At 42.9% G+C, this 14,340-nt stretch overlaps 1 protein-coding gene across 1 annotated transcript in view; it reads left to right on the forward strand.

Annotated features, from left to right (window-relative positions):
• LOC134440587 (aminopeptidase N-like) overlaps window positions 1–13,610 on the forward strand; it is a 31,454-nt gene extending 17,844 nt beyond the window's left edge. The window contains exons 10-20 of the mRNA XM_063190706.1: window positions 456–628; window positions 808–884; window positions 1,177–1,310; window positions 3,278–3,333; window positions 4,325–4,472; window positions 5,020–5,093; window positions 6,155–6,265; window positions 8,029–8,196; window positions 9,372–9,512; window positions 11,813–11,894; window positions 13,422–13,610. Of these exons, the coding sequence (XP_063046776.1) occupies window positions 456–628; window positions 808–884; window positions 1,177–1,310; window positions 3,278–3,333; window positions 4,325–4,472; window positions 5,020–5,093; window positions 6,155–6,265; window positions 8,029–8,196; window positions 9,372–9,512; window positions 11,813–11,894; window positions 13,422–13,571 (1,314 nt within the window). The 3' untranslated portion in view covers window positions 13,572–13,610. The remainder of the gene's footprint in view (window positions 1–455; window positions 629–807; window positions 885–1,176; window positions 1,311–3,277; window positions 3,334–4,324; window positions 4,473–5,019; window positions 5,094–6,154; window positions 6,266–8,028; window positions 8,197–9,371; window positions 9,513–11,812; window positions 11,895–13,421) is intronic.
• Window positions 13,611–14,340: the final 730 nt, after the last annotated feature.

A 14,340-nucleotide genomic window follows, 5' to 3' on the forward strand; every position in this document is an offset into this window, starting at 1 on the left:
CTCTTTCATGTTTTAATCATCATTTTTTGACTCTACCGGGGACCTCAACATGGAAGTTCGATAGATCACCCCTGCAGTTCAATATACAAAATTGCATTGTAGGCGCGTGTCTGCGTACATTGTGTCTCATGCTCTACACATGCAAAAGTGACATGAAATTCACATGGCAACAGGCTCATGCATGAAAAGTGCATGCGCGCCTCACACATATCCTGCAGCCAGCAAGCATGTCCCCGGCCCTAATCGTGGTTTCCCCATGGGATCTAGCAGACCAATCACAACATTGTAGCTCTTGACTGAAACTTCCACTTCACACATGTAAGCCAAATAAACGGAATGATAACTCAGTGTTGCTTTAAAATGTCATACCTTTGATATTTCTTAACACCCAAAACACATGATGGTTGTCATCAAGTTAAAAGAAACAAAGGGCTAACCATGTGTAATGTTGCTAGGCTAGGAGGAGCTCAGGGCTAACTCTACCGGACTCCATCCATGAAATCATGAACCGCTGGATACTACAGATGGGCTTCCCGTTGGTTACCATAGATACCACAACAGGAAGTATCAGCCAGCAGCATTTCCTATTGGATCCCGATGCAGTGGTGGAAAGGCCGTCTGTTTACAAGTAGGCGTCTGTCACAGCCATACACACATAAACACATTTGCTATGTTTTCAGCAAATATATCTCATAGCTTAGCATTGCCAAAGTACGTAGCTTCAGTACATACAATAAATGTTATTGTGACAGGGGCAGCACTATAATTGTGCAACTCTCACTAAACATGTTGTCCATGTTGCCATAGCTACCAGTGGATTGTGCCAATCAAGTGGATGAAGAACGGCATTGAAAAGGAACAGTATTGGCTCACTGAGAAGACAGGTAAGCTATCAGAAACAGAATTAGCTGACAGAGAAGACAGGTGTATAGTTCTTTACCTCTTTAGATCAGTACTGGCCCGTTCTAGGGTTCTTTTGGCATCTCTGTGTATATGCCTACATATCACATTTTTCTTTTTTCATATCAAGCAGGTTAGGGAAGTTTGTGTGTGTGTGTGTGTGTGTGTGTGTGTGTGTGTGTGTGTGTGTGTTTCAGAAACATAATGTTGAGAAAGAACCATTACTTCATGATTGAGTAACACAATATTACCCCCCCCCTCCTCCTCCTCCTCCAGCTGTGTTTGAGCCAATGAGAGCAAACACAGTTGACTGGGTGTTGGCCAATAGGGATGTCTCTGGCTACTACAGGGTTAACTACGACCTGCAGAATTGGGAACGCCTCTCTTCTCAGCTCATCAGTAACCATCAGGTAGACAAATCTCCTAACATTGCTATTGCTATTGCTATTGCTTTACAGTACATTGCGTTACACTTAGCTGATGCTTTTATCCAAAGCGACTTGTGATTATTTACAAGGTAGTGGTTACAGTTAGTGTTGCACCAATACCGATACCGATACCAGTATCGGTGGATCGGTACTAAAATGGTGGTATCGGTATCGGCGAGTACCAGCAAATAGGGCACCGATACCATGTACAGGTGCTTGTATGACTCTTAAACAGCCTTGGAATTAGTTATTTCATAGAGGTATTTAAAACGTATAAAATGTTTTGCTGGATTCACTTTGTATTAGTCTGTTTCCTGTTTCACAAAGGTAGGCAGCAGCCTGACAAAGCCATGCAATGATTTTACATCCAAGTAGTATGCACTACAGCCCTTTATATATATACATTTCAAATCGGGTGGTATCGGTATCGGTATGGTATCAGTATCGGTATCGGCCGATACTACACAGCTAGGTATCGGTATCGGTATCGGTATGGTATCAGTATCGGGGCCAAAAAATGGTATCGGTGCAACACTAGTTACAGTCCCTGGAGCAATGTGGCGATAGGTGACTTGGTACAGGGTATTGGTTACAGTCCCTGGAGCAATGTGGCGATAGGTGACTTGGTACAGGGTATTGGTTACAGTCCCTGGAGCAATGTGGCGATAGGTGACTTGGTACAGGGTATTGGTTACAGTCCCTGGAGCAATGTGGCGATAGGTGACTTGGTACAGGGTATTGGTTACAGTCCCTGGAGCAATGTGGGGATAGGTGACTTGCTCAAGGGCACTTCAGCTATGGATGGAGTTGTAGGCAGAGTAACACTCTGATCTTAGGACCGCCTCCATACCCATTGGGTCACAGCTACGCCTGCATTATAACTATTGATAAATAAATAATCTAAACATGATCACCAGCTGGAAAAATAATCTACGCACTCACTGAAAGTCCTCACTGAACTAAACACATCCTGCTAGCCCTGATTATTGGGTAGTTAAGTGAGCAGAGCATCAATCAGATAAACAACTGGACAGCTCCTACCCTTTGTGGTAGGATTATGAAGCAATATATGAAATAAAATACATTGGCAAGATGCATTAGGGCTGCACAATTAATCGAAAATAATCGAAAATTGTGATATAATCGTGATATCGAAATCGTGATTTCAATCGGAATTTAATCGTGGCAATAGTGACCTACCTTCGATAGCCTCCTTGAAGCCAGAACATACTGACAGGCTAGTTTTTCTAGCCAGAAATCTGTTCACCTGTTTCATGCTATTGCCTCTTACATAATTATTACAATCCATTTTATTTTGTTCATCCCGTATATAATTAATTCTTGGTTATATTTCATTTTGTTACAATTTATGAAAAAATCAGCAAAAATCAATCATCGTGATTAATAATCGTGATTATAATTTTGACCCAAATAATCGTGATAGTGATTTTTTTCCCATAATCGTGCAGCCCTAACATGCGTACTGCATTGCCATTGGCAAGTAGGCCATGTTGTCTGCTTTTTCATATTGTCTGCTTGTCTCCTATCTTCCTTCCTCCTGTTATCCTTCTAAGTTTAGTTTAGTTGATTAAATTATGCCATGTACAAGACAGTTCTACTACAAATTAGCTACAGAGTTCATTTACATCTGTGGTCCCTGGGCAGGGAGCTACAAAACAAATACACATTGGATAAAAAAAACAATATGGACAATACCTGCCCTACTGTTACCACTACACTGTCATACATAACTCTTTCTTTCCACCCTCCACATCCTTCCTCACCTCTCTCCTGCCATTCCTTCTCTTTTTCTACCCTCTCTTCTTTTCTCTCCTTTACCCACCTAACACCCCCATAACTCTCTCATTTCCAAATCATTAGCATGGCAAAATAATGTTTCCCAACATTGCCAATCAAGGTGCTGACTGAATACTGTATTGCTTTTGCAGCTAATCCCCATCCTCAACAGAGGCCAGATAATAGATGACGCCTTCACGTTAGCCAGGTGAGTCATCCATTCTGCCCACCTGTGCCCTCATACGACATTCCATCTTCACAGTATATGCACACCTGAGTCCTGTGTTCGAATGTGCATTTTCCCAAACATGTTCTCAACCTGTGCCCACCTGAACATTATCAGGTACCTGGTGCAGGAGAGAGAGTAGATCCCCTGGCAGTATTACATGTGTTATCCTGCCCTATTCTCACCTGTGTGTCCTTTATAGTATACTATCTCCTGGCAGATACACCTGTGCTCTGTCATACTCAATCACCTGTCCTCACCTGTGTGTCGGAGAGAGTAGATCCCCTAGCGGGATCACCTGTGCTATGCTATACACACCTGTATTTCCCATGTAGTATATCCTCTGGAAGGATCACCTGTGTTTATACACACCTGTGCTCTGCTATACTCACTCACCTGTATGTTCTATGGTAGTGCCCTAATCATGGTAGCTTTCCAGACCACCTGATACCTGGTGCAGGAGAGAGTATACATCCCCTAGCTCGGGGGTCCCCAACCTTTCTGGGTCTGAGGGCTATCAATGGCTACCCGAGGGCTACCAATGGCTACCCGAGGGCTACCAATGGCTACCCGAGGGCTACCAAGGGCTACCAAGCGATACTGAGGGCAACCCGAGGCCTACTTTTGTTCAAAATCCTCTACTGATGTCTTGGCATCATTATCAAATCACACTATTATTGAATGATAATTTGCTTATAGGTTATAAAGAATAAATAATCTCATATTTCAATTGAGAAAAGCATTAACTGTTACTAAAATCTGGTAGTCGTCACTGTTTATTAACATCCCTGGTGGGCACCTCAGACGCTCCTGGAGGGCTACCTGGCGCCCGCGGGCACCACGTTGGTGACACCTGCCCTAGCTAGTAGGATCACCTGTGTTTATATAGTACACACCTGTGCTATGCTATCCTACACACACCTGTGCTCTGCTATACTCACTCACCTGTTCACACCTGTGTGTTGTGTTGCAGTTCCCGCATGCTGAACGTCACTGTAGCTTTCCAGACCACCCGCTACCTGGTGGAGGAGAGAGAGTACATCCCCTGGCAGGCCGCAGCCTCCAGCTTCTACTACTTCTTCTACATGTTCGACCGAACCGAGGTCTACGGACCCATGCTGGTGAACAACACAGTTTACTCCTTGTGTGTGTGTGTGTGTGTGTGTGTGTGTGTGTGTGTGTGTGTGTGTGTGTTTTAATTAATTAATTAATCATTAAAACCTGTTTTCTGTCAAGTTTTCTGCTTTAATACCCTCCATTCTTGCACTCTCGCTGTGAGTATTTTGCAGATGTGTTTGCATCCCTTGCTCTAAGTGAGTGTTGAAGAAAATGAAGGCTCGACCAATCAGATTGTTCATCTCGCCCATCTGTGATTTACCATGCGAGAGGTGAAGGCGCTATTTCCCCAGCTGCAAAGTTCTCGCAGCGAGAGTGGAGGGAGTTAAAGCTGAAAACTCGAAAGACAACGCGTTTTGATGGTGTCCGTGATGGCGGCATCACCTCGATATGGTCACGTTGGCATCCCTGGCATCATGGGTCACGCCACACAAGCTGTGAGGAACAGTGCTATATTTAGCACCAAAAAAGTTGGATGTTGTATTTGTTGGAATACATTTAAAATGTAAAAAATGTTTAAAAAAAAAAAACGTTTTTGGGTTTGTCTTACAGGCCTATCTGAAGAAACTGGTTGGACCTCTTTACGAATATTATAAAACAGACAGACCACAGACACATACTTCTGTGTAAGTAATTATCCTTACCATAACCCCACTCCACTCACACTCTCATCCAGTACACACACTCAGTGCTGTACAAAGGACTGTATACTTAAGTGTCATTTTAAAGAGGTGAGTTTGTGATGGTACAGTGTGTGTGTGTGTGTGTGTGCGTGTGCATGTGAGTGTGAGTGTGAGTGTGTGTGTGTGTGTGTGTGTGTGTGTTTTGTAGTAAAAAATTTATATCGGCAGACAAACAACTCAGGTGGTAAGCACTGCAGATTTTATTGTTAACGGCCGGAGAAATTACTGCGTGGAGACAGGAAGTATTCCACCCAGCAAGTTCTGAAGTTGATACAAAGGCACCACTATTTAACCATTGCCCTCCCCCACAGTCCATGTCGTCAGCTTCCTCTGTGCATGTGGGGTCCCGCATGGCCGGATGTCCACTGTCCATTGTCTTGTTGTCCAGCATATGCCATTTCATATGTGTTGTTCAGCAGCCACATCAAGTAGATGCACATGTTTCCAATAATGTTGAGTGTCCAGTGACCCATTACAGAAAAGCTTACACACAAGAATATGTCACTATATGGGGACTTCCCCAGCCAAGTCATGAGAATAAAATGAGAATATAATATAAGAATAGTAGAAGGTTAAGAAAACTCAGATGAAACTAAAAATTTCTCCACATGTGTGTGTGTGTGTGTGTGTGTGTGTGTCATGACCATTGGCTTGTAAGTGCCAATGAAATAAAGGTAGACCACACACTGATTTGTTCATTTTAACTAAAAAGGTTTATTTACAAAAAGTCCTGCCAGATGAGTGAATCTGTGAGGAGTGAGTGAGAGAGGAGGCAAGTAAAAAGAAATGGCTCATTTTATAGCCCAACCCATTAGCCTGTGATGGCATCCTGTTCTTGGCAGCCCACAGCTCCACCTGTATGTCTGAGACACAAGAAACAAGTACACAGCCTGACCAAGCGGTCATGTCTAGGCATAACAGTGTGTATATGTGTGTGCGTGTGCGTGTGCGTGTGCGTGCGTGTGCGTGCGTGCGTGTGTGGGTGTGTGTGTGTGTGTGTACAGCTACACCAGGAGCATTGCTTATTCTATGGCCTGCACCACGGGAGTTCCGGGCGCTAACGAGCAGGTTCTAGAATGGTTCCGACAGTGGATGAGGGAGCCCCACAACAACAGGTATGGAGACCATACAGTACCAAGCATATTTGGTAATATAAGAAGAAATGGTAACACTTTAGAATAATGGATGCAAAAAAGCATTATAAAGACTTAATAAATAATTAACTATTGATGAACAAAACATTAACAAACGTTTGTAAATGACTAGGAAATGTAAACAAATGCTAGTAAATGACTAGGAAATGCTATGTTAATATTTTATATTTATCAAACATTTACAAGTTGCTCGTAAATGAATAAAATACTCCGTTATAAGGTATGTAAAATCTTGNATATAATATTTGCAGATATTTTATAAAGCATGAATAAAATTTAGTTAATAATAAAAACATTTGCTAATGTTGTTTTTTCATCATTAGTTAATTATTTACTGATTCTTTACTAAGGAACATTATTATAAAGTGTTACCAAAAAAAATGTGTAATAGCCACCGCTTATGTACCTAATTTGCTTTTAACATCCTTTTAAATCCTTTACTTATTTTTTCTTTATCACTGTGTTGGACATTGTTGCCAGTGTTGCAACTGTACACTGCGCCTAGATGTCTTGCTTATTATCCAATTTGCCTTGTTACCTTCCTATTATTTAATGTTGCTTCTATTACCTTGTGTTTGACAATGTTGTCAGTGTTGCAACTGTACACTGCACCTTGAGGTCTTTTGTTTACTTTTTTTTGCTACTTTTGAATGCATTGTCCTCTTCTTTACTCTTTGAATGACAATGCTATCAGTGTTGCAACTGTACACTGTGCCTTACCCTGTTCTTGTTTAAATTGCTCCTTGTAAGTCGCTTTGAACAAAGGTGTCTGCTAAATACTAATGTAATGTAATGTAATACAGCAAGCCCATAGTCAGCATTGTGGTGTGAGGGATCTTTCCCCCCCGAAAGTGGACTTTATTTGGCTCCTGGCTCCAATGTTTCCCAAATACACGAGCACACTAAAAAATATTTTAATTTAGACATACTTTATTCATTATAAGTTTGTCGCAAGTCTGTTGTTGCTGTCCTTAATTGTTTGTCTGTTGCTCCCCACTCTTAACATAAATGGACATGAATTGCTTCAAATGAGCTATCTCCCCACATAGTGTCGGCCCAGTGTTGGCTCAGTTACTGCTATCTGACAGTTATTTGAAATGGCCTTCCAGTCAAAGTGGATTGGAACGTAGTTGGGGGGTTCGAGTGAGGGTGGGGAATGGGAGGGGGATTCGAACGAACCCCTCGAACCCCCCCTGGCTACGGGCCTGTACACAGTGTATATCTCACCAGCCTCTCACAGATAATAGCTTTGTCTCCCCCTAGTTTCTTATTGGAAATTGTTTTTTTTTACATGTATGTGAAATGTAACATGTAACAGTAATGTTTAAGTAATGTAATGCGAGTTTGGGTCCAGGATAGACTGCAACCTGAGGTCCATGCTGTTCTGGAAATACAGTACACACACACACACACACACACACACACACACACACACACACACACACACACACACACACACACACACACACACACACACACACACACACACACACACACACACACACACACACACACACACACACACACACACACACACACACACATTTTGGTGGTCCTCTACCACCTTATCTTCCACAATGTTCTACACACACACACACACACACACACACACACACACACACACACACACACACACAAACACACACACACACACACACACACGCACACGCACACAGACACACACACACACACATTCCAACCCCCTGTGCCTTTTTATCCTTCAGGATCGACCCCAACCTGAAGTCGGCGGTGTACTGTAAGGCCATAGCAGCGGGCGGTGAGGCGGAGTGGAACTTTGGCTGGGAGATGTTCCGGAACGCTACGGTGGCTTCCGAGGCCGCTCGACTACGCTCTGCTCTCGCCTGCACTAAAGTACCCTGGCTACTCAACAGGTCATAATCATAACTAGCCACAGATGTCAAAAGTAAAAGTAAAAAAAAAGAAACCGGGATTCCTTACAACATTGGTACTTTTCTGAGTAACCGTTAAAGGGACACTGTGTGAGATTTTTAGTTGTTTATTTCCAGAATTCATGCTGCCCATTCACTAATGTTATCTTTTTCATGAATACTTACCACCACCATCAAATTCTAAGTATTCATTATGACTGAAAAAAAATCACTTTTCATACATGAAAAGGGGGATCTTCTCCATGGTCCGCCATTTTGAATTTCCAAAAATAGCCATTTTTAGCTGCAAAAATGACTCTACTTGGACCATACTAGGAAATATGTGTTTATTACTTAGTAAACTTTCATGTAAAGATCAAATTTGGCAATAGGCAGCCCAGTTTCAATGGACAGCATAGTTGCAGTACCTTTTTTGTCCATTTCCTGCACAGTGTCCCTTTAGACCTGTGTACCTTTCTTACGATCAGCTAACTCTTCGCTGGTTGGATCAAATTTGCAGTGGGCTCTTGTTAGGTGTTTTGGACGAAAGCGAGAAATTGCAGAATTGTGACCAGATGCAATATTGACAAGCTCATCTGTCGTCTTGAGTGCAGTTGATAGACATGGTACCCTTAATTCCTAGCCTCTTAATTACGACACTGTCTATGTAAATATGTTGCGGAATTTGCCTCCCGGGCCGAATCTTCATCTGGTCCTGGTAATGTGTGTCTCTTTAGGCGCCTGGCTTGGTAACCGGAACCCAGTAAGATGTGATATAATGTCATGGAATGTGTGTCTCCAGAGATTCTTTAAGTATATAGAGATATGCCAATGTAATAGGTTGCTATGGGCACCTAACGTGACCAGGTTCCGGTCTGCCTAAATGGGTGTGTCTAATAATACTCCTACAATGAATAGAACAGTCCTTAGGTCTGCCTAAAGGGAGATCCTGTCCTCTGTATTTTTTTCAGTAAAGTAAAAATTATCTATGATGAAAATTGATATGATCAACAATGATAAATTAAGTCTGTATACACCACCTCCATTTATCCTCAAGGCAGTGATTGAGGAAAACAAAGAGTTTGACTGAAGTGTTTGGAGCATTCTAAATGTACAGTATGCATTACAGCATAGTATTTGAGCTTGGTAATTGAAAATGTCTGGTTACGGCTCTTTAGGTACCTGGCTTGGGCCCTGGACCCCAGTAAGATCCGCAAGCAGGACGTCACCTCCACCATTGGCTACATTGCCAATAACGTAGTGGGCCAGTCCTTCGCATGGGACTTCTTCAGAGCCAAGTGGGACGTGCTCTTCAAAGAGTGAGTAGGGTGGGCAGGCACACACTGTGGACATACCAAAGAGTATTTACAGAGAATGTAGATAATTAAGTCATCTAAAAGCTATTATTATTATTATTATTATTATTATTATTATTATTATTATTATTATTATTATTAACATCATTCTGATAAAATGAACATCATCACTCTGATAAAGTAAATGGACTGAATGGTAAATGGACTGCATTTATATAGCGCTTTCGAGCACTCAAAGCGCTTTACATTGTATGCCTCAAATTCACCCATTCACACTCACATTCACACACCGGTGGCCGTGGCTGTCACGCAGGGTACCACCCTGCCACCAGGAGCAACCTGAGCTACCACCGCCCAGGAGTAAAACATCCTCACTGCAAGGCTATCTATACAATTTACTACACGATCTACTGCAGGGGTTCCCAAACTTTTTTCTTGTACATTTCAATGTGGTTCACGCACCCCCTGAGTGAATAATTTGTTGTGCTGATGGACGCGCAAGTATGGATTCACTACTCATTCACTGCATATTAAGCACAATCGTTTTTGGGGAATCCTCTTTTCCAATAGCCTTGGAATTAAACTACACTTCAGATGGACCCTTCCAGCATACAATGCACCATACAATTAAAAACTACTTAATGTTCATTAATACTGGATAAAAACTACCATATCCGCCATTGCTCTATTCAGCTCGCGCACCCCGCACGCACCCCAGTTTGGGAAACCCTGCTCTACAGTATATGATCTAGACGATTTCTCCACTTTTGCAGATTGTCGACATTATTCTACTCGCAGGGTAAGCACTCAGTGGAAATAGTAGAGCAGAGCAAAGATACTTGCATGATCCCAGGAGAAATTGAAATTGAAATGAAATGAAATGAAATAAAAACATACATAACTCATATACTCAAATTTAAGGTGTCGCTCATTTACACAGATCTGCAATAATACTATATACTGTACATAGACATTCACTTAGCTGCAAAAAATAGAGATGCACAGGATCCAAGATCCGGTTCCGGATCCAGCAGGATAATAGGGTTTTTCACAGGATCCGGATCCGGCAGGATCTTAAGCAGTGGATCTGGTATCCGGCAGGATCCTAAAAATCAGGATCTGGTGCATCTCTAGCCTAGGTTTTTCAGTCAGTCTTTCACAATTCCAATTGCTGCATGGAGTGAAAGAACTTTGGAAGCCGACGGTGCAGGCAGTGTGGCAGTAAGCCAATGAGTCTAAAAAGTAGTTTGAGCCAATGTAATAAAAAGGGCCCACGGTTGCGAGTAGGCTATGTGTTTCAACCCTTTCATAGGATCCGGTATCTGGTTCCGGATCCGGCAGGATCTTAAGCAGTGGATCCGGTATCCGTCAGGATCCTAAAAATCAGGATCCGGTGCATCTCTACAAAAAAAAAAACTAATATTATTAATAGATATGACACTAACCATGGCATGGCATTAACCATGTATACCGGCAGTGATTGTGGTCATGTTCAGAAAATAAGAATGAACTACATTTTAAAGTTAAAGGTTAAACACTACCATGCAGGCAGTATTACACATTAACACATTCTACAAGGGCCTAATGCTGTCTGGCATGAGCCAGTGCAGATATACTGCTACCTCTGCACAATGCACATACCTGAGTTGAACTCTGTTATACAACAGCGCTCACTGCACACACACACACGCACACACACGCAGACACGCACACACACACAGATGGACGGACGCACACACACAGATGGATGGACGCACACGCATGCACACACACGCGCACACACACACACACACACACACACACACACACACACACACACACACACACACACACACACACACACACACACACACACACACACACACACACACACACAGGTCCTCTGTGACCACCACCCAGACTGTTATACAATACAGTCAGTAACACTTTCACTACACATTAACATCTGTGTTGATGCAACACAACACACACACACACACACACGTGCACGTACAAACACACACACACACACACACACACACACACACACACACACACACACACACACACACACACACGTGCACGTACAAACACGCATACACACATGCGCACACACACACACACACACACACACACACGTGCACGTACAAACACGCGCACACACACACACACACACACACACACACACACACACACACACGCACAGACACACACACACACACACACACACACACACACACACACACACACACACACACACACACACACACACACACACACACACACACACATACACACACACTAATGATCTGACTGCTCCACAGGTATGGAGGTGGGTCCTTTGCCTTCTCCTCTCTCATCACCGCTATGACTAGACGCTTCTCTACACCCTTTGAGCTTCAACAGGTAATGCAGATTGCACAGTTGTAGCACGCCATGTGAAACTAGTCGGCAACACTTTACAATAACTACCAAAAAAAGCTTTATAAACACTTTATTAACATTGAATAACAATTAACATTTAACAAAGCATTTACAAATGTCTTGCCCATTTATAAACATTTGTAAACATTTTGTTGATAATTAGTTCACTATTTATAGTGTTTATAATGCTTTTTTTGGTTAGTTATTGTTAAGTGTTACCAACTAGTCAAACTAGTGCAGGGTCTATTGCTACCAATGAAGAGCTCTTTTTCAAAACACTAAAAAAGCCATTGACTGTAAATACAATTCACCTTTCGCAAAAGCCACGCCCCCTAGTTATTGTTGCTACGTCCGTCAAAAACTTAGAACCAGGCACACGTTTTGGCTACGTTTCATAGGAAATGTGTGTAGCCTACACTTCTTGTATAGGCCTACACACGCTGATTACTAGAAGCCATATTCAACTGTGAAATACAACAACTTGATGATGGCGATGTAATGTCTGTAACCAGGACATTTTGATAGTGCTTGGTGTAAACTGGGACATTGCAGCCGTCCGCCAAGACCTTTGACGGGCTTTGGGCACACTGCGCAGCTCTTGGGCAGTCGTACTGGGCGTCTCTCTTCTGTTCACTTTAATGGTTTTAGTTGACAGTTAATATCTTCATAACAAGGTTGGAACAAGCGCAGCCCCATTTCAGTGTTACTTTTTTTGGCTGTCACACTCGACGCATATACACAGACACAAACCGGGAAGGAGAGAGGGTGGGGGCTGCTCCGTGGGCTGTGGCGCATATTTAAACAACGCAACTAGTAGTTTCCCAATAAAATTTGAATCATAATGCCGTGAATCCAATACTATAATATCATATAATATTGTCCTTAAGTCTGAGCGATGCATTGATTATTTGTTTAGGGTACGTTTTCTGCCAGCTAAATGCAAGGGGGAAGGGGGAAGCAAACAAGACGATTGCACAGTTAGCCTGATACTTTTAAATATGATCACCTGGAGCTAATAGCATCTACATGGCTTAATCCATGCCTGTTATCAGTCCGCTTGAGGTTTTTGCTTCGGGAAAGTGAAAAAACGAGGTCCTAATCAATCTTCAGATGGTGTCGGACCGTGACGGTGCCATAGGCACACGTTTTATGTCTCCCTAAAATCGCAGGTTTTTGACGGACCTCTGACAAGTTCTACACTCCTTAGTTACCGTTGCTGAGCTCGGATTGGTTGGCGCCCGTTTGTGGGAGGGGTTTTGCGAAAGGCTAATTTTCATTCAAATAAAGAAAATCTGATTTTAAGAAAGCATCTGGACAACTGGAACTGGGTTACTGTTATTTGTCAGTGATTTTAACAGAGAAAGAGAAGAAAAAAACACTTAATTGTGTGTGTGTGTGTGTGTGTGTGTGTGTGTGTGTGTGTGTGTGTGTGTGTGTGTGTGTGTGTGTGTGCATGCGTATGTGTGTGTGTGTGCGTATGCGTATGCGTGTATGTGTGTGTTACTGTAGTTGATGGACTTCAAGAGAGACCACCCTGAGCTGGGCTCTGGCAAGCTGGCCCTGGACCAGGCCATAGAGAAGACCACAGCCAACATCAAGTGGATGGCACAGAACAAGCGACACGTCCTGGACTGGTTCAACAGAGAGGCCGCACAGTGACATGACACACACATGCTGGCACACACACTACACACTGTACACGCACGTTCATGCATACATGATGGCACGCACAACACAAAGACACAGCAATTGGACATCAAATGGACCCAGGCCAACTCGGGGCTGGATCAATTGTTAGCTGTTGTTTTACACACACACACACACACACACACACACACACACACACACACACACACACACACACACACACACACACACACGCGCACGCACACACACACACACACACACACACACACACACACACACACACACACACACACACACACACTTAAGTGACATTGTGCAAGGCATGTGGCCTTACATGCTTCTGGAAACGTGAGGGAGACACTTCCTCTATTTGACAAAGCAGGATGGAACACCACCAGGCTTCCGAATCGAAGAACACCACCGGTTTCGGAATAGAAGAACACCACCAGGATTCTGGAATGTAGAACACCAGCAAGTTTCTGAAACTTAGGACACCACCAGGATTCTGAGGCTTAGAATACCACCAGAATTCTGAATCTAAGATCACCAAGGTTCTGATTCTTAAACACCATGAGGGTTCTAAATCTAAGAACACCACCATGGCTCTGATTCTAAAAAAAAAACCCGAGGGTTTTAAAAAGAGGGTTTTAAATCTAATAACACAACCAAAATTCGGATTCTAAAAACACCACAAGGGCCTGTCTCCATGGACTGCTGCAAAACCAGAACACTTTATAACTAAATCAGAACACATTATGCTGCTGGCCAATTTGTCTGCACA

Source organism: Engraulis encrasicolus, chromosome 23 (assembly GCF_034702125.1).
Source record: "Engraulis encrasicolus isolate BLACKSEA-1 chromosome 23, IST_EnEncr_1.0, whole genome shotgun sequence".
In the NCBI taxonomy this organism is placed as follows: domain Eukaryota; kingdom Metazoa; phylum Chordata; class Actinopteri; order Clupeiformes; family Engraulidae; genus Engraulis; species Engraulis encrasicolus.